Source organism: Lemur catta, chromosome 6, assembly GCF_020740605.2.
Source record: "Lemur catta isolate mLemCat1 chromosome 6, mLemCat1.pri, whole genome shotgun sequence".
In the NCBI taxonomy this organism is placed as follows: domain Eukaryota; kingdom Metazoa; phylum Chordata; class Mammalia; order Primates; family Lemuridae; genus Lemur; species Lemur catta.
Genome location: NC_059133.1, coordinates 49231984 through 49253597, shown reverse-complemented (window position 1 = coordinate 49253597; position 21614 = coordinate 49231984). Strand labels below are relative to the sequence as shown.

Sequence of the window (21614 nt, the reverse complement as noted above, 5' to 3'; positions counted from 1 at the left end):
GAAGGAAAGTGCTCAAAGAAAAAGACAGGAGATAAATCATGGAGGGCTTTGTCAATCATATTACAAGTTTTGAACTCAAGGGTTCTAAGGGAAGAAATAAAATGATCAAATATTTATTTTTAAAGCTCACTTTAGCAGGTAAGTGGAGAATAGATTAGATTCAGGAAATTTTGGATGAGAAGAGAGTTGCAATAGTTCCAAGGAGATAAAGGCCATAGAGATGGAGAGCAAGGGTCACATTTGAGAGATGATTAGGAATTAAAAGTATTTGGATTTCACAATTGACTGAACATGGTAGAGAGGGCAAGAAAGGTGTCAAGGATGATTCCAAAGACTCTGACTTAAGCAACTGTGAACAGAAGCAAGGGTGAGCTGTGGAATGGGAAATATGCCGTTAAGAATGCTATCTGAGCCTTCAGAATTAAACAGCAGCTGCTCTGAGAGGCCAAACAGAAAACCAGAAGGATAATGGCATTCTTCCTTGACTTCACTACAGCAGGAACCAGAAGAAGGTAAGAATGTCTTGAGAAACTGGAAAGGAAGCCCTATCAAGTCCAAAATTAAATGCATCTATTTAGTGCCTAACAAAGCAGCTCCAACAAACACTAAGAAGAAATCAGGCAAAGAAGTAGTTCCCTAGTGGAACTAGCCACAGCTTCAGAATGCCCTACTTATATTCTGAGAGCAGAATTCCAACGAAGTGTACACAAGGGGGGGAAATTCAAGAGCAAATCTGGGACAAATAATAGAAAAGGATGAGAAAAATAGGAATAAAAACAAGGCCTGTAAAAAGATTTTTAAATCAGGGAAAGATATAGTACTCTAAAAGCAATATCATAGCATCATTTAAAAATATACTACAAGAGTTGGGGGTGGAGAAGAGGATATTGGTCAAAGGGTACAAATCTTCAGCTATAAGATGAGTAAGTACTAGAGTCCTATCAGACATCACACAGTATACCCTAAATATATGCAATCAATCATATACTTGTCAATCATACCTTAATAAGTTGGAAAAATTTAAAATATTACAAGAAGCAAAAATAAAATACACAAAGTTTCTGCTTTGTACTTCCATGTAGTTCAAGAAACATAGACTCGCTCAAACCAAGGATGAAAGATGAGCTATAACAGCAGAGTGCAGAGTAAAAATTTGGAACTGGAAAGGAGGAAATTTGGAGCTGGAAATAAAAGAAAGAGTGACAAGATAAGGAAGAGTATAAAAAAATTTAAAAGAAAATAGCAAAATTAAAAATACCATTAGTATGTTCTTTTTTAACATGAGGATTGAAAAATACGCATTTAAGTAAGAAGCAATGGCAACAAAATCTTGGAACTGACTTACTGGACTCAAGATAGCAGAATTTCTAGACTGGTGGCACAGGATTTTCAAAAGAATAGGGGACTAGAAGCAACAGGTCCATTCTGGAAGGAGTGAGGGGTTAAGGGTTATAGTTGGGAGAATTTGTGAAAACTGCCTGAGAAGCAATTAAATCTCTGTTTACTCTCCATCATTTCATGTCCGGGGCAGCTGCACATCCACCAACCTGCTAAAAGGTTGATGGGTTTTTAATGTATTTATTTTTATTTGAAAGAGAAACAGAAGTGGTCTCTGCACTGGGAAACACAAGACAAAATAGAGGGTCTAGGCACCATACTGAAGACAAAGGAACTAAAAAGCTACAGAACACTGAACATGAAATATACACCCTACCCTAACTGCTTTAACCTCTCAGCTTTCTGACATTCTAAATCAAAAAGTAAAGGATTCTTATATTAGGAAACTGGCTAATCCAAAAGAGAAAACCTAAATATACTAACATTGGTGGTACTCCAATAAAATCCTTGCCACATCGTCCTACATTAAATCTCAAATTTTACAAGTCCCAGTGACATGCTCAGAGCTTTCAGAGCAGACAGTTTGGAATTATCATTTATCTGAGGAAAGCTTCTGGCATGGAAGATATAAACCAAAATAACAAAGCAGGGACAAAATCTTGGAAGAAAGAGAGACTATGCAAGTAGAAATATTTTAAAATTGGGTACAGAAGAACGCTCAAAAAACAAACATAAAAAGCACTTAGATATTAAAAGTACAAAAAGAAGATACAAAATTTTGCACAGATTTGGTCAATAAAGATGAATAAATCTCCTCCAAAAATGTGTAGCAAAAGACAGAGAGAGATGAAGGTAGGAGAAGAAATATAAGACTATTGGAAGACAAGTTCAGGAGCTCAAACAGCCAACCAACAAAAGATACAGAAATAAAGAGGGGAGAAAATATTCAATTAAATAATTCCAGAAATATGCTCACAATTGAAGGATATGAATTGTCAGATAAAAGAGTCCAATAATTCAGTGCTCAGCAGTTCATGATAATGGAACTTCATCAATATATAAATCATTTTAAAATTACAGAACAGAGTCAAGCAAAGAGTAGGAAGAGGAAAAAAAGAGTTACAGTCAAAGAATAAGGATTAGAAATAAGAATTATCTCAGACTTTCACAGCAGTAACACCACAAGTACGAAAATAATAGTGAAATATCTTCAAACTTCCACAGGACATGATTTCCTCCATAGACCTCTATACCTAGCCAAACTACCACTTACATATGAGAGTCTAATACAGATATATTCAGACAGCAAGGTCTTAAAAAATAAATTTCCCATTTATTTTTTTCTGAAGAAACAGCTAGGAGATTGCTTCAAAAAAATTAAAGAGTAAACTGAAAAAAACAAAGATATGAGAGCCTGGAAAGGTATTATTATAATATTTATAAGAGATAGGAAAAGATCATTGTCAGGACAATGATGAAGAGAGATTCTAGGATGACATATGCACAGGAGACATCAAGGAAAACCAATTCAGGCTGCAGCAGTGTGACCCAAGGGACAGACACATTGAAGGCTATTCTCACTAAAGTGCCTACCATCTTCATACTGTCTTTTTAACCTGAAATGGACACCTAGGTGAACCTGGCTCAGATTCTTGTCTGTGTTTAGACTCTTGGCAATAAGCTGAGGACATTTTTGCTTTCTCTCCTTCTATTTCCCCCTAAGCCTGACTCAGCTGAAAACACTTCCTTCAGCCATAGAAAAGTATGCCGTGTCCCCCTTCTCTTAAGAGCTAGAGGTATGTCTTAATGAGCTTAGAGGCATAAAGTACCAGATATTCTATTTCCTCTAACCACATTCCTGCTGAACATCTAGTACCTGAGCAAGGCTACTGCCTTGGCACATGTCCTGACTGTGGCTAGCCTGTTTCACACATGGGCTTACTTATTATATTTCCCCAAAGAGTTCTAAATACTCAGGAAAGCTGAAGAAAAATTTTGACCCAGAACAAAAGGAATGGGAGAAAGGAGATAGCATTCTACAGCATATACTTGAAATATGCTCTTTATTTAACATGTATATTTGTATTTCACCCAACAGTATTAAGATATTATCATTTAGCTATTTTTCTGCATTATGACTACAGGCAAAAGAGTTTTAAAGTAAAAATATACATTTTTTTAAAAAAATTCTTGATCATATACTCTGCTAGATGCTTCAGAGCTATCCAAAAAGAGATTACATTAGAAGAAATAAAGGTTAGAATCAAATTACAAAAATGCCTAACCAATGATGATATTATCAGCTTAATATATGAGAAAGGAAATAAGAAAAAGCATCTCCAAAAATGAAGATCAAACTGAGAAAAAGGTTGATAGATAGAGAAAAGAGAAAATCATGATCCAACTTAGATACTAAATGTTCCTGGGGAGGGAAAAAAACAGGACAAAAAAATAAAAGTATGAAAGGCAAAATAAAAGTAAGGCTTTCTTAGAAAACTGAAACCTGAGCTTGAAAAGATTCACTCAATAATTAACAGAAAAACATATACACACACACACACATACATATAGATGGACATTTTTTAATTTCAGGGGTAAGAAACTATCTTAAAAGTATTCATATTGCCCTCCTTCCTCCCAAAAAAATTACCTCCAGCTAGGAAAGGGACAAGCCTGGATTAAAACTCAGATTTTCTGGGCCTCTGAAATTGTGCTCCTCCACTATATGCTAAGGCACTGGCTATGTAAAATTTAAGGTACAGGTAACACAGGACAGACTAAGTGTTAATCATTTATAAAGAGCTCTTTATAAAGCCATAAGGAAAACAATGTTTGCTAATAAAAACAATGGATAAAATACATGAAAAGGTAATTAATAAAAATATTAATGGTCAATAAACAAATAAAAGATTTATTTATCATCTTTAGTAATTTAAAATTGCAAATTAACAAGATGGAATTGGCAAAGATTAAATAGAATGATCAATCTCAGGATTGACAAGGGTCTGTAAATACAGGCACTCTCGTTCCCTGCTGATAGGAATGTAAATTGGGATGTTTGCAACTTGGCAACTTATATCAAAATGCATACATTTTAGCATGTTTAAATGTTAACAAATGAACATTTTATGAGTCATAGATCATTTTTATTTTATTAGTGCTTATTTTATATTCTCCAAATATTCTAAAATGAGTACAAATCATTTTTTATAATTAAAAATATCATTAAGAAAACATAATAATATTTTAATATTAAGACATTTGACCTACTAATTCCCTCACCAAATCTCACCTAGGTAAATAAACACATACGAGAAAAAACAAACTTACAGATGAATACTTATTGCAGCATTACTTTTAGTAAAGAAAAATAATAAACAGCTCATATACTCAATAATATAGTATAGTTAAATATTTTTACAAGAAATATGAAGAAATTCTCATAATAAAATGATGTGAGAAAGGAGAACACAAATCTATAGATACAAGATATTATATGAATAATATTTGAGAGTTAATGGTATATGTGTAGTGAGATTACAGGTATTTTAAAGTTTCTTAGATTTTTAAATATTTTTCAAATTTCTCATACAACAGTTTATAGTATTTTATATTCTGAAATATATAAACATTAAATTTTAAAAATATATAAAGTGAAAATATACAATGAAAGTGACAAAGCTTTAAGAATGATATAAGGTTATCAAACTGATCAATAATAAAAACATTGAATTAGAAAAGAAATTGATGAATAATACAAATAATAAAAAATGAAAATAGTTTAAAGTTAACTTTATCCACTTATTAGTGTTCAAAAGTATAAATTAAATATAAATCAGACACTATGTATGGACCTAATTTAACAAAGATTTTTAATTTTTTAAAAACAATTAGTAGCCAATATTTTCATAGTAGTGAGATGGGAAGTTTTATGTACCTCTGTGAGAAAATAAAAAGGGATTAGACATTATGTATAAATATTCTTGTAGCAGATATTTGTCAATTTCTTCTCAAACATTTACCCTTCTAAATTTCTCTCTGTACTGAAGGGGGCTGGAAGCTGACATAGTAGATTTCCCAGACTACCTTGCCAGCTGGTTTCTGGTTAGATTCTTCTGTCCATGGAATTGTGGCAGCCACAACGTTGTGTGCTTAGATCTCTCAAAAGAACCCACTGCAAAGAACATAGCTGACTGATGGCTTCCAGTTGCCCCATGTGTGGATCCATCATAAGATCCCACCAAGGCCGTACTTTCTCTGTGCTGCTACCAGCCCGTGACTAAGCATGACAGAAATACTACAGCCTGCCCATTAGAAGACCTTCATTGCTCATTATGAAACTCCCTCTAATGGCAACCTTTGCTCAGGGACTGAGCCCAATCCAATTGTCCTGACCAAGACTTACTCAGAACTACACTGAAATTTGAGGGTCTTCCTACTTGATCTTCCTTCTTTGTTTCTCTTTTTTACAGGTGCCAAACCCTCATCATGGTCTTAAGGCTCACCTGCTCCTACTCATGTACCATCTCCCTTTATACTTCAGTGGTGTTTTCCCTAGTAAATTTCTTGTATGTTGAATTCTATCTTGGAGTCCGCTTTTAAGAAGAAGGCACTTATAAGATAGGAAGACTGACAGAAAAAAGAGCCACCTATTTTTTTTTCCTGCTTTTGGCTTCCAAAGGGCTAAGGTAGGATAGCATGAATGCCTGTGGGCTTTAGCAGCATTAGCAAAGAGTCTAGCAATGTTGGCAGCATTCATCCTCCTAGGTGACTCTTGCAGTATCCTGAGAGAAATGGCTTCTGGTTTCCTGCTCAGTGGCAGTAGAAGTGATTCCTAAAGCAGCAGCAGAGTTTATCAACCTCAGCAGCACACACAACCATAGGCTTTAAATAACAGTGCTTTGCTTTTTGCTCTTCCACCTCCAGGGGCAACAACAGCCTTGGAAAGTTACAAGTGGCTGGGTAATAGTATCACTATTTCTTATTTCCATCTCCAGCGCTTTCAACACTTTTTTGTCACCAATTCTCTATTTTAAACTACCCTCCTGTAATTTACATTTTCCTGACTGAAGGTTGAATGATACACACCTAACCATTTCAGTCTTCTTAACCCCAGAAGCTCTCATTTGTTTTAACTATTGTACTAAAGGAAATTAATACTAAATGTAAACAAAAATTATTGCAAAAGGTTTTTATATTAGTATTAACAAAAAAGGTCTCAAAAATCTAAAAATAAAGATTCTTTTAAGAAATTTATATATTTATATAATGTTTGTATACACCCCAATTAAAATATGTTTATGGATAAGTTTAAGATACAATGGTAAATATGCATCATTTACTGCTAAGTGGAAAATAAAAGTAAAGTTGAATATGTGCTTATCATATAACCCATGAAATTCTACTTCTAGAAATATTAATAGATCCTGGAGGAATTTTGCATGTGAAACAAAATACATATGAAGGGCTGAGTGACAATATACTATTTCTTGTCCTGTTTGACAATTGCAGTTATTTGCTTTACATTTATTTTGGAGTATACATGTGTGTTTTATGCACAATTATGTAAGCATGAGATATCTTAACACAAAAAAATAGAAGGAAAAAATAAGGAAGCATAATTCCAGGAAAATAGCAACTTTATCTGCATGGTTTAAAGCAGAATCACTAACTCAAGGCAGCATAATCTCTTACAATTAGTCTGTGTCAATAAATGTATGAATAAACAAATTAATTAACGAAGACCATGCTCTCAAATTTATAATACATTTATAAATTAACCAGGTGAAAATACACCCAAACGCCATTTAATAATTTCTTTTTTATTATTTATTTAATTAATCATTTATTTATTTATATATTTAATTATTTCAAAATATTACAGAGGTATACATGTTTTTGGTTGCATGTATCAATTTTGTTATGCTTAAATCAGGGTTATAAGTGTGCCCATCACCCAAATAGTGTTCATTGTACTTGTTAGGTGGGTTTTCACCCATTCCTTCCTCCTCCCTCCCCACTACTTGATTTCCACTGAGTTTTACTTCCTTCTGTGCACATGTGTGCTCATTGGTTAGTTTCAGTATAATAGGAAGTACATGTGGTGTTTGTTTTTCCATTCTTTAGATACTTCACTTAGAATAATGGTCTCCAGTTCCATCCAAATTGTTGCAAAAGGCCTTAATTCATCCTTCCTCATAGCTGTGTAGTATTCTCTAGTATACATATACCACATTTTGTTAATCTACTCATGTATTGATGGACACTTGGGTTGATTCCACATCTTTGCAATTGTGAATTGTGCTGTGAGAAACATTTGAGTGCAGGTGTCTTTTTGATAAAATTACTTCTTTTCCTTTGGGTAAATAGCCAGTAGTGGGATTGTTGGATCAAAATGTAGGCCTACTTTTAGTTCTTTGAGGAATCTCCATACTGTTTTCCATAGAGATTGTACTAATTTGCATTCCCACCAACAGTGCATAAACATTCCTTTCTCTTTGCATCCACACCAGCATCTATTGTTTCTGTACTTTTTGATGAAAACTATTCTAACAGGGGTAAGGTGATATCTCATTGTGGTTTTAATTTGCATTTTCCTGATAATTAGTGATATTGAGCATTTTTTCACATGTTTATTGGCCATTTGTCTGTCTTCTTTTGAAAACTATGTCTTTTGCCCACTTGTAAATGGGGTTGTTTGTTTTTTTGTCTTGCTGATTTGCTTGAGTTCTTTGTATATTATGGTCATTAGCCATTTATCAGATGTATAGCTTGTAAATATTTTCTCCCATTCTGTAGGCTATTTGCTCTGTTGACTGTTTCTTTAGCTGGCAGAAGCTTTTTAATTTAAGCAAGTCCTATTTATTTATTTTTGTTGTTGCTCTGACTGCTCTTGGGGTCTTCTACATAAATTCTTTGCCTAGGCCATTATCTAGAAGAGTTTTCCAACATTTTCTTCTACAGTTCTTATTGTATACTGTCTTAGATTTAAGTCTGTTATTCACCTTGAATTAATTTTTGTGAGTGATGAGAGATATGAATCCTGTTTCAATCTTCTGCATGTGGCTATCCAATTTTCATGCACCACTTATTGAATAGGGGTTCTTTCTCACAGTGTATATTGTTGTTTGCTTTGTCAAAGATTAGTTGGCTGTATGTAAATGGTTTTATATCTTGGTTCTCTGTTCTGTTCCATTGGTCTATGTCTCTATTTTTGTGCCAGTACAATGCTGTTTTGGTTACTATATTCTTGTAGTATAGTTTGAAGTCTGATAACGTGATGCTTCCCAATTTGTTCATTTTGCTTAAGATTGCTTTGGGTATTCTGGCTCTTTTTTGGTTCCAAATAAAGTGTAGAATTATTTTTTCTATACCTTTGAAATATGACATTGTTTTTTTGATGGGGATTGCATTGAATCTGTAAATCCCTTTGAGTAGTATGAACATTTTAACAATGTTGATTCTCCTGATCCATGAGCATGATATGTTTTTCCATTTGTTTGTGTTGTCTGCAATTTCTTTCCTCAATGTTTCATAGTTCTCTTTGTAGAGATCTTTCACCTCCCAGAGTACTCCCAGAGTAAAACCACCCAAAAGCTAAAGTTCAGAGCTCATATAAAACAATAGCACAAGAGGTAAAACAAAGTAATAACGTACCACCCAATAGGATGAACAGAACATCATCCCACGTACCAATTCTATCAATCAATGTGAACAGTCTGAGTGCCCCACTGAAGACTGAACGTATGAAAAAACACAACCAAGTATTTGCTGTCTTCAGGAAATACATCTAACCCACAAGGACTAATACAGACTCAAGATGAAGGGATGGAAAAAAAATTCCATGCAAATGGAAACCAAAAGAAAGCAGGTGTAGCTATTCTCATATCAGATAAAATTGACTTTAAATCCACAATAGTAAAACAAGACAAAAATGGTCATTCTATAATAGTAAAGGGAACAATTCAACAAGAAGACATAACAATCCTAAATATTTATGCAATTAACACGGAAGTGCCCAGATTCCTAAAGCAAACCCTACTAGGTAAAAGCAAAGAGATAAACAGCATCTTAATTGTTGGGGACTTCAACATTCCACCAACAGAACTGGAGAGATCATCGAAGCAGAAAATAGATAAAGAAACACTGGACTTAAACAGGATTCTAGAACAAATGGGCCTAACAGATATTTATGGAACATTTTACCCCAAAACTATTGAATATACATTCTTCTTGTCAGCACATGGAACATTCTCCAAGATTGGTCATATCTTAGGCCACAAAACACATCTCAACAAATTAAAAAAAAATAGAAATCATACCGTATATGTTCTCATACCACAGTGAAATAAAATTAGAAATCAATTCCTAAAGAAACACTCAATTCTACACAAAGTTATGAAAATTAAACAACTTGCTGTTGAGTAATTATTGGGTCAATAATGAAATTAAGGTGAAAATCAAAAGACTCTTTAAACTGAACAACAAAAGGGAAACAAGCTGCAAAAATCTATGGGATTCAGCAAAAGCAGTCCCAAGGGGAAAATTCATAGCCTTAAATGCATACATTAAAAAGACAGAAAGATTACAAATTAACAATCTAATGACGTGTGACAAGGAACTAGAAGAGAAAGAACAAACCAAACCGAAAGCCAGCAGAAGAAAAGAAATAACAAAGGTCAGAGCAAAACTAAACAAAATAGAAAACAAACAAAAAAATACAAAGGATCAATGAAACAAAAAGTTGCTTTTTTGAAAAGACAAAATTGATAGACTTCTTGATAGATTAACCAGGAATAGAAGAGGAAAGACCCAAATAATCTCAATCAGAAATAAAAAAAAGGAGATATTACAACTTATACCACAGAAATACAAAATATCATCTGTGAATACTATGAAAATTTCTGTGCACATAAACTTGAAAATGCAGAGGAAATGAAAAAATTCCTGGAAACACACAACCTCCCAAGACTCAGTCAGGAAGAAATAGAACTCATGAACAGACCAATAATGAGCAATGATATTGAAGGAGTAATAAAAAATCTTTTTACAAAAAAATGTCCCAGACCAGATGAATTCACAGTCAAATTTTACCAGACCTACAAAGAATAGCTGGTGCCCATACTGCAGAAATTATTCCCTAACATCAAGACAGAGGGAATCCTTTCCAACTCATTCTATGAAGCCAGTACCATCTTGATACCAAAGCCAGGAAAAGATACACAAAAAAGAAAACTAGAGACCAATATTCATTATAAATATAGATGTAAAAATCTTTAACAAAATACCAACAAACCAAATTCAACAGCATATCAAAAAAAAAAAATCTACCATAAACAAGTGGGCTTCATCCGAGGGATGCAAGGATCGTTCAACATACAGAAATCAATAAATGTGATTCACCACAAAAACAGAAGCAAAAACAAAGACCATATGATCATCTCAATTGGTTCAGAAAAAGCATTCAACAAAATTCAGCATCCTTTCATGATAAAAACTCTCAACAAAACTAGACATAGAAGGAACATATCTCAAGACTGTAAAACCTATATATGACAAACCCACAGCCAACATCAGACCAAATGGGGAAAAGTAAAGCATTCCTACTAAGAACTGGAACAAGACAAGAGTACCCAGTGTCACCACTTCTATTCAACATAGTGCTAGAAGTCCTACCCAGAGCAATCAGGAAAGAGAAAGAAATAAAGGGTATCCAAATCAGGAAAGAAGAGGTCAAACTGTTGCTTTTTGCTGATGATATGATCTTATATCTAGAAAACCTCAAAGACTCCACCAAGAGACTCATGAAATTGATAAATAAATTCAGCAAAGTCTCAGGTTACAAAATGAATGTACACAAATCAGTAGCATTCCTATATACTAGTATCAGTCAAGCTGAGAGTCAAATCAAAGACTTAATACCATTCACAATAGCTACAAAGAAAATAAAATACCTAGGAATACACTTAACCAAGGAGGTGAAAGATCTCTACATTTAATAATTTCTATGTGGAAACATTATGGGTAACTTTATATTTCTTGATATTTCTCTTCCTTCCCAAAGTTTCTCAAATAAACATATATTACTTTGAAAATTCAATAAAACACATAATAAAATGTGTTATTAAAAGTTCAGAATATGGTCACTTTATGTTCTGGACATTATTCTTTCTCTTAGGACATTGATCCAATTGTTTTCATCAACAAGATTCTTAAAACACTATGAATTATAAATTAGTGCTCTTAAACTTTGTTGTACATGAGCTGTAAGTCAGCCCAGATGAACCTAGTATTACGCCAGCTAAATATGATGAAACCATTTTAACTGTAAGAAAATTAGCATTCTAGATATGTCCCCAAAGGATCTGTACCACCATCTTCTTTGCTCTCTGCTCTCTAGCTAATCTTCTCTGAGCTTCAGAGAATTCTTTCCTTCATGTCCCAGCACCTTCCATAGGTGGCTGCTTCTGCCTGGATGCCTACCCAACGGTCAGTCCCTATTCAGATCTCAGCTCCAATGTCTCTTCCCTAGAATCCCTACCACGCATTTTAAAGTTTATACACTTTTTCCATCCTGAAATACTCTGTTTACAGCACTGTAATACCATTTGTAATTAAATATTTATTTGTATGATTATCCGATTGATGTTTTTCTTCCCCACGATACTATAAGTTCCACTAGGGAATAGGTCACGTCTGTTTTGCTCAATTTTTGCATCTCTAGAATTTGACCTAAGGCCCAACACTTAATAGACACTCAACATATATTTTTTTCCTAGATAGTTGGTTGGATGAATGAATAAACTATCAAATGAACCAACAAACAAATTAAGAACTAGCAAAAAAAATTTTAGTGGCTACCCCACCCAGGCTGTCAACTAAATATCACTATTTTAAAATTTGACCATTACATATTGTATACATGTATTGAAACATCACACTGTATCTCTAAATATATAAAATTATTTTGTGTCAATTAAAAATAAAATAAAACTTTAAAATTTGGGTTTTTTTTTTTAAAAATCCATTCAATCAAAAGTGCTAACTCAGATTAATACCATGTATTACAATGACTATAACATATTCAACCTTAGCTAATATCAAACCTTTTGGGGTTTGATTTTTGTATAACTCTCACCTGCACATATCTCTTTCACACAAAATACAAATCCTTTTCCAACCCAAATACCCAATGATGACTCATTCTTTTGAGATTTAGTTTGGATGTGATGGGTAGGAAAAGAAAAGATGAGAAAACATATTAGCCTTCTAAGATTAATGACTACATTTTTCTGTTGGGAACTTGGAGTCCTAAACTAAAATGTTTCCTCTCCGATCCCCAATAGCAGAAGCTGTACCTAACGTAATTGCTTCCAAGGAGGAAATACTGCTTCTATTTTCTGACTGGCTGTCACAATACTCTGAGTTAATCTCCCCCAAAATACCCAGCTCAATATAATTGTAAGAATTCAGGGCAGAATCTTTCTGTGGCAGTTTGAGCAGTAAACTTATTTGTCTGTGTGTGAGGGACTATTGGTTCCCAAAGCACAGAAGATTTTATTAAGAAGATGACAACAATTTCTTATTTTCAGATATCTGGTTTTTCAAGTCCAAATGGTCTAGATTTCTACAGTGTTCCCACATCATGTTCAGAAAATGGACTAACACAATTCTCCATTTGATTGCTCTTGAGAACAGGGTATTTTCATAGAGCTATTTATTTATTCAGTTCTTACATCTTCGACATTTACCTGTTCTGTAATGACCTATCACTCTCTCCCTTACACATTCTGCCCTAGGCACACCATCCGCCTTGCTGTTTCTAATAGTCTCCAGGCATGCTCAAAAGCATTTGTACCTATTGCTGCTCTGCCTGGAACACCCTTCCCCCAGATATTCCCCTAGCTGGCTCCATTGGAAACTTTAGATCTTACCCAAAGACCTATATAAAATTATAATCCCTCCTGAATACTTTCTATGCCTCTTTCTTCCTTTAGATATTTTCCAGAGCATGTATACCATAAAACATACCATTTGATTTATTTTCCTTTCTATTATCTATTTTCTCTCTTCTAGGATAAACACTCCATGAAGACAAAGATTTTTGTCTCTTTTATGTACTGCTATATTCTCAGCCCTTATTGTGGGTACTCAAAAATCACTGAGTAAACAATGTTTCCATTAGAAATATTCAATCTGAAATATTCTTGTGAAATGACCAATAGACTAGTAGTACTTATTCCTGCTTTTACCAGAGAAAATAGTAAGAGTCCCACTCAACATAAAGATACAGCTGTTGCCTGATCAGTCTGGGCTCTTCATACTTATAAACTAGCAAGAAAATAGAGGAGTTAAAAATCAATAAGGTAAATTACTCTGATAACCATGAGTAAGAGGGCACACATTGTATACTAGCGGCTGGCAGGAATATGTTAGGCACTTGAATGATTCACTGGGGCATCTCATGGCATTCCCATGCCCAGTTATAACTATCAATGCATTAAGTACAACAACCATAGCATTAAGAGCATGGAAACCCAAGGTTCAGAACTCTCAGGGAAACATCAGGCAAGGCTCCTACATGAGTAGAAGTACTAGCTGAAGTAGAGAAAAATCTAGAATGCCTAGGGGACGGGGGAAGATAATTGGTATTAATAATGGCCTTGATACCACCTGCTTTAGTGTACCACCCACACTATTCTTCCTCAAGAAAGTTTTCTTGGAAACTGTGACCAACCAGAATCTTGAATAAGCTTTGCCTGGATGGAGTGACCGTAAGTGAGAAGCAGGTGGATCTGAAGGCTACAAGGAGTGAACTGCTGTGTACCTTTCCTCCACTTGCTGTAAATGTTAGCTGATTACAGTTCATAGACACCCCCTTCTCTGGAGACTTACCTCTGCTAAAGAGGAGCCACATCCCCAGGGAGGCTGCTCCCTGCCATGGGGAACAGACAAATAGCCAATGGCCAATGGACACAAGTGTAGAAAAGGCCATCCATTTTCTCTGAAGAAGGGATTATCTCTGTGGAACAATTCACATTTCAGAGCTTCTCCAAAGAACCATACTAGTCTATTCCAGATGAGACTCTATCTGTGTTTAGTTTTTAATCTCCTGCTCTATCCTGCTTCACTGACTCTCCTCCTGAGAGCACTCTTTTAATAAATCACATAAGCAAGAACAAGATAGAAAGGATCTTAGGTTCTCACTCTAACCACTTAGAATGTAAATATATCCTTCCAAGGGTCAGATACACCCCAGATTTCTCCAAGGTCAGGGCTTTATTCCTAGGGAGATAGTGCCCCAGTCTTTTTTGGATAGTGAGTACACTAGTATTCATTTTGTGAACATGTTCTACAACTTATATATGTAAGGTTGGTGGGGGGCCATGTAGCCCCCTCCCCTGCTACAAACCCCTATGCCCTAAGCAGTGAGTCAGCTCCACAAGCACCTGGCCTACCCACATCCTGTGACTGGCAGCACACCCAGCCCCCACGCTGTCTACCTTACCCTGGAGACATCCTGTTGCAGCCCCAGAGACATCCTGCTTACTGAGAACTTGATAATCCACTTGAACAAGCACCTAAAAAGCAAGCCCCCCTCCACTTATGCCCCTCACCACATATAATACCTTTGCCTCAGTCCCAGACAACTGCGACTTCCTGAGTCTCTGGAGCGCTCCGCTTTCTCCCAGGGCCGGGAACCTCACCCGGGTCCCTCCCTTGGGATCCGTTACCCTCACCCTAGAACACTCCAATAAAACCTCTTTACTTAACCCTTTCAACTCTGCGTCTTTCTTCCTCTGGTGCCAATCATCCAAAAAGCTTACAATACATATATTACACTTATTATTTTATGTGTAAAATAGCTCATTTTGAGCTATTTATACTATCTGTACAAAAAGAGCATTTTGTACAGAAAATATAAAGAAAAGAAAGGAAGGAACAATGAAAAGAAGAAAGGTGAAAGGAGAGAAGGAGAGAGGATGTGAAAGATCTTTCATAAAATCTTTATCCAAAATATCAGTGGCATGGTGGAAAGGGAATAGCAAAACGACAAAAAAAAAAGTCTGTCTTCTGTAATGTACTTGGTTTAGCAATTTAAGTAAGTTTTCTGACACAATGTGTAATATCTCATGTTCAAGGACTATTTTCTGGCAAGATGTAAGAAAAGATATTAGTTCTGGAGTTACTATAGAACAGAACACAACTTACAAATTCTTAAAAGTAGCTTTAACAATGGTATGCAATATACACTACAGGCAATCTTGGTGATTCTCTTACAGACCCCACAACTTGGCTTTGGAGATGGGAAAATATCTTTATCATGAACATTTGCTGTGCCAGGCTGACACCACAATTCCTATGAATCCCCCCACTTCTCTCAATTATTTTTTATAGGCTGGCAAGGGATATGAGGGTGACCAACCACTGGTGATAGAATGGATTGTGTGTATTCTCTTGTTAAGCCCAAGGCAGGGCCTGACCCCAGCAATTTGCAGCTCTTATAAAAGGTGAGTATTTAACACAATGTTGTCCTGAGGTCTGGTTCATTGTTGCCAATTTGGGGCCATGGGAAATGTCCTCCTCAACATCTTTTTAATTTTACACTGAAAACAATTATTGAAGAGAATTTAAAGTCTGCTTTGTAGATCAGTGTGCTGTATTAAAGAAAAGGAGAAAAAATATATGTTTACACATACAAACACACTGTGCATAGAAAATGGGATTATGAAATATGAAGTAACTCTTCATAAAATTCTGTTTTGCATGATATCTCTCTTTGGTTTGAAATACAGAGGGAAGAGGTTTGTCTTATAGGCATCAGTCCCTCATACCACATCTTTCCTCTCCCTTGTGTTAATGTTCTGTGTAATGCTAATTAAATGGACATGTGCAACTAATTTAAGTGTCACAGAATTCAAAGCAGTCTTAATTCCCCCTTCACCCAAAAATAGAATAGGAAAGTAAGTTGCTAGTCTCTAGACTTTATAGTATACTGAGAACTGAATTGTAAAATCATATTTCACAGAAAAATCTAATTGACTTCTCAGGTTATGAATACTTGATTATGGTAGGGACAGTTCGGAAATAGCCCCATTTTAATTCATTTAGAGAAGGCAGTTATTCATTATACTGAGTCTTATGGCCAAGAAAGAGAACAGAAATAGCATAATTTTCCACTGTCAAGCTGAACACACGTATAGAACAAATATTCTTGCTCTGTTCTATGGCAGAATTGAGCCTGCTGAATACCATACAAGGGGTAGTGTTAATGATGGTCAAAGTGGTACTCTGGCATAAAAAAATACAATCCACAAAGAGCATTGGAAGAAAATTTACAAATAGACATATTATTAATATACATATTATTCAAGGTGCTTTCTTTATGAGGATGAGTGCATCTGAAACTCATTTTTAACACTTTGATATCACCATCATAAAAGAGAAGGAAAGGCAGATATACAATTTCATTTTCTTTGAACACTATTTGCAGAAATGGCAGTAATTCTGGCAGTATCATGTTTTCCCTATCAAAGCCGTCTTAAGGATAACTCTGCATTTTTATGTAAAGATAATTGCCAGGGAAAATCTATATGTAATAAAATTTAACTGGTAAGTGGAGACAGAACACAACAGTCTGTGTTAAGGGGAGTCATCTTCCACAGATATAAGAGTTGAGAAAGAAAACAGAAGAGCTTACCTTTATGATGGTTTGCACTGGATACAACTTTCCCCCACAAGGTTACAATGAATATTATTATTAGCAGTTTTCCTTTTGTTGCTTTCTGTAAGTATCTCTTACTCATCCTGAAAAATAAAAATAAAAAAAATCCTAAGTATGTGGAAATCATTGGTTTTCCATTATAATTGTGCTACATTTAAAGCCTTCCATAACACCTTAACCGCTGGATGCCTGAAAATTTTATTACTTGTATTTAAAATGCTATTCACTGTATATAATCTATAAGCATAGAAAATAAAAGTTTTCCAAAGTACCTTGGTATGATGCAAGAAGTAGCTAAAGACCAGCTCAGTCACTCTTCATCCACTTAATAGCCTAAATCAGTTAAGAAATATTATGATTTTTCTCTTCATATAAAGGTAGATTTAATTTATTAACAAAATCCAAGCTACAGTCATTTGAATAATCTTTAAATAAATACCTTATTACTTTGGTTTTTTTCCTAAATATTCCTTCTTCAATGCCAAGTCAAATGGTTAAGGTAAACAGTTTAGATAAAACTGCTTAGATGAATTCTTGCACAGAATAAAGTTACTTCAAATCTATTATTCTTAATGTACTTTTTAAAAAAATCATGTGGTAACATACCTTCCTTATTGCAAACTAACCTGACCCATCTAATACACACAATTCTGCTATGGGTGACACAATGTTGTTGGAATCCATCTTGCTGTACTTTATCAGAAGTAGGAGAAAAATGGAAGAACAGAATGAAAAATACCAAATTAACATTTTCAAGTTGAGCCCATCAGACTCAGGAAACCAAACAATGTTAGAACAAAATAATAGCTAACTATAATAAAAGTTCACCACCTGCTTTCTCCAGCACTTTATACATTCTTTCATTTGTTCCTCAGAACAAATTTGGCATGTAGGTATGTCCATCCTCATTTCATATGTGACAATATATGAGATTCCATATATGACAAATATTTCATATACGGAAATTTACCTAAGGTCACATTTCATGAAATAATAAAAATTCAGCTATAAGAAATAACGGTGATATGGCATCTCTTTGGTTCTCCTGGAGAGAGTTGGAACTCATTCTATTAAGTGAAGTATCCCAAGAATGGAAAAATAAGCACCACGTGTACTCACCAGCAAACTGGTTTCCCTGATCATCACCTAAGTGCACATTTGGGAATAACACCAATTGGGTATCGGACAGAGGTGGGGGCTGGGGGGAAGGGATGGGTGTTATACCTACTTGATGAGTGTGATGAGCACTGTCTAGGGAATGGACACGCTTGAAGCTCAGACTCGGGGGGATGGGAGGGGATGGGCAATATATATAACCTGAACTTTTGTACCCCCATAATGAGCTGAAATAAAAAAATAAAAATTAAAAAAAATTCAAACTCAGAATTGTCTAATTCTAAAATTCTTATATTAACCCCTAGCTAAGGGATAAGCAAAACTGATATGAAATCAAATCCATCTGCATTTATTTATGAGGAAGGTAAATGTATATATTCATTACCCAGTGCCTTTCAGGTTTAGACCCTATACTCAACTCCACTTTTGCTTGACCTGCAGATTCTTGCCTGCCCTGGATTTAATGCAACTTGCTGGGGTCACTTCCTAACCTAGGCTGATTCCTCTTTCTCTTGAATTCTCTTAAGTTATTCTCTGCCTTATACCCTCACCTTCCAACCATTCTATTTCCAAAAATATGACTTAGTGGTAGCAATGATGGCTGTACAATTTCAAACACATGGATAAATGCATGAAAAAATAAATATATTATGTATTTTAATATAGATATATGTTTATATTTCATGGCATGGGGAAGTTGTGCTCATTAATTCAGATGTTGAGGAGGCAGTATTGTATGATTTAAAAGCACCAACTCCTATGTCAGACTGTCTGGGTTTGAGTCCAAGCTCTCCTGGCTTCTAAGTATGTGACCTGTATACAATTCTTTTTTTGGATTTCCTACTTTGGTTCTTTCTACTGTAACTCAGAATAATATATGTGAAATAACTGGCATGTACTAAAAGTTCAATGACTATGATATTAGAGAATATCTAATCATTTGAATACGTTTGGTCCTTGAGTACTTGGCAGGCTAGTCTCATTCATGAGATGATTGAAGGAAGTTTCAGTAGCACCAACAGCTGCTAACTCTCCATGGACCTTAGTCTTGTGACATGCCAAAGATAATGTACAAGGAAATAGGTATTTGAACTTTTAGATCAAACTATTTGAGTTCAAAATCATACTTCGTGCTTACTGGCTCTGTGATCTTGAACAAATTACTTAATAATTCAGAGTATCTTTGTTGTTAGTAAGATGAGGATGATAATATCTACTTCATTGTGATGTTAGTACAAAGATTCAATGAAATAGTCCATGTAAAGGGCTTAACACTATGCACAGCAAATAATAAATCTTAATCACTGTAATTATTACTCAATTAGACCAGTATTTCCCTAAGTGCATTCTGTGAAGCACTAGTTTCATGGAATGTTAATACAGTATTAGTAAAAAACAAAACGCGAAAAATATTTGGAAAATTCTGAGTTTAACAAATTTAACCAGATTTTCTTAACAAGAGGCTTATTATTTAAGTATGCCTTTTTAGAAACATTTTCTGGGAACCTTCTCCACAGAGTAAAGTAGGACACTAGTGTCCTCAGGAAGCCGCTCAGAGAAATATTGAGCTACAACAATAATCTGGTTTAGTATTCTTTCTCAGTAAACCAAATGCCCATTTCAAATCTTCCATTCTATTGCCATTGTTTCCTCTTTCAACACTCTTAATATCAGTTTTGTTTTAAGATTCTTCTCTTTTTTCCACATTTTTTTCAACCTGCCTCCCCTTCTGCATCCAATCCCTGCAACCTTATTGTACCCTATATAGCAGAATGAACAGAAAAACTCATCTGACAGGAAGAACTGCTTAGCATAATTCTTCATGATAGCTTTCCCACAGCAAATGGCTCTGCTACAAGGGCAATGACCGAGCATTTTTTTCCATACCATCGTGCACGCATCCAATGGGATGACAGGACTGATAACTAGATATATGGAAACAGAAACACACACAAAGTTTCAAAGCTGTCAAATAAAAAAAGAAAGCAGAATGAAGGTCAACTTTGGGGAGGCTGTAATGACCGCTGTTTTTTACCTCTCATTCCACCTTAACTCCCATCCAGTCAATTACCATGATTATCAATACTACCTCCTGAATATCTCTTACATGTATACATGTATATCTATCCCTAGTGCGATACTAGAATTCAGACCACTGAAATTTCTCACTGGCTGCAGCATTCTAACTGGACTTCTACCACCCATATTGCCCTCCTCTGGACCTGAAGGCAGATCCTACGTCTGCCTTTTTCACTACCTACTATATTTGCAGTATTTATATTATTACTAGTGCCTGATAAATATTGTTGACTGAATGTAATGTGTTCTTTATGCTATAGCCAAATATGTAACTATGATCTTGAGACATCCTTACTTAAAGTCTTCACATGATTCCCTTCTATGCTCAGAAACAAACAAACCAAAATAAAAAAATGGCCAGAATCCTTAGCAGGGTATAAAAATTCCATAGCAGAGTTTAAAAAAAAAAAAGCTTTGCTTCTTTTTTATGTCTCTAATCCTATTTTAAGCCCTTTCTCTCCACCTCTCTCTTCATACACACTCATGATCTGTATTTTAATTCAACGAAATTTCCTTAATGGCATCCAGCTAGATCTCACTTCCATGGCTGACACCATTCTCTTCACTGGGCAAGGTGCAGGTTGGAATTCCTCCTACAGGATTTGCTCAAAACTATGTTGAGTGCCCTTCTTTATGCACAACTGTCACACAGTATTGCAAGCCACTTACTTATTTCCATTCATCACTCTCATATATGATTCCTAAAGACAAGAACTGCGCCCTATAAATTTGTGAATATGTAGGGCCTAATCCAAGGTCCTGCTTAATAACTGGTAAATGAGTATTTGTTGAATGTTGGTGGTGCCTTACAGCCAAATACATTGTGTAGTTGTCAACAGGAGGAGGAAGCAAGTGTGTGTCACCTCCTTAGGATGAAATTAGGACAGAGCAAACAGGAAGAAAGAGAGAAAGAGGAAGGGTGTGGGACATGACAGGGCAAAATGAAAAGAAGGAAAAAAGAAGGGAGAAATCCAATCCTGAACATGTTTCCTTCTAATTTTTAAATAACAATCAAGTTGAACAAAGTGAAATGTAATGTAGTGATCAAGGATTTTTGACAAAGGGACAATAACAAAGGGAAAAAACCTAAAGGAAAAAAGATGAATGATACATTTCTTCTTGGCCTTGTATGAGAGCACATGAGGAGGGACATTCCCTTCTTATTCTATTTGCTAACCACTGGGTCTCTGTTTAAAAATTTCCACCACAGCATAGATTGTCACATTCATCTGTAAAAACAGCAAAATTTAAGTGAATTTTACAACAGCAAAAATTGAGTGAAAAGAAACTGGAAACTGAAGGATAAATACACATAGAAGATGAAACCTTGAAATTGCTCCCCAAGCAGCAGCAGCTT

General features: G+C 35.1%; 1 protein-coding gene across 2 annotated transcripts in view; it reads right to left on the bottom strand.

Moving 5' to 3' along the window:
- The window catches only part of TAFA2 (TAFA chemokine like family member 2), a 392025-nt gene that overhangs the window by 112019 nt on the left and 258392 nt on the right, over positions 1 to 21614 (bottom strand). For both annotated transcript variants that reach the window (XM_045553466.1, XM_045553467.1), the window contains one exon: positions 17039 to 17145. In XM_045553466.1, coding sequence (XP_045409422.1) covers positions 17039 to 17144 — 106 coding nt within the window. In that variant the 5' untranslated portion in view covers position 17145. The remainder of the gene's footprint in view (positions 1 to 17038; positions 17146 to 21614) is intronic.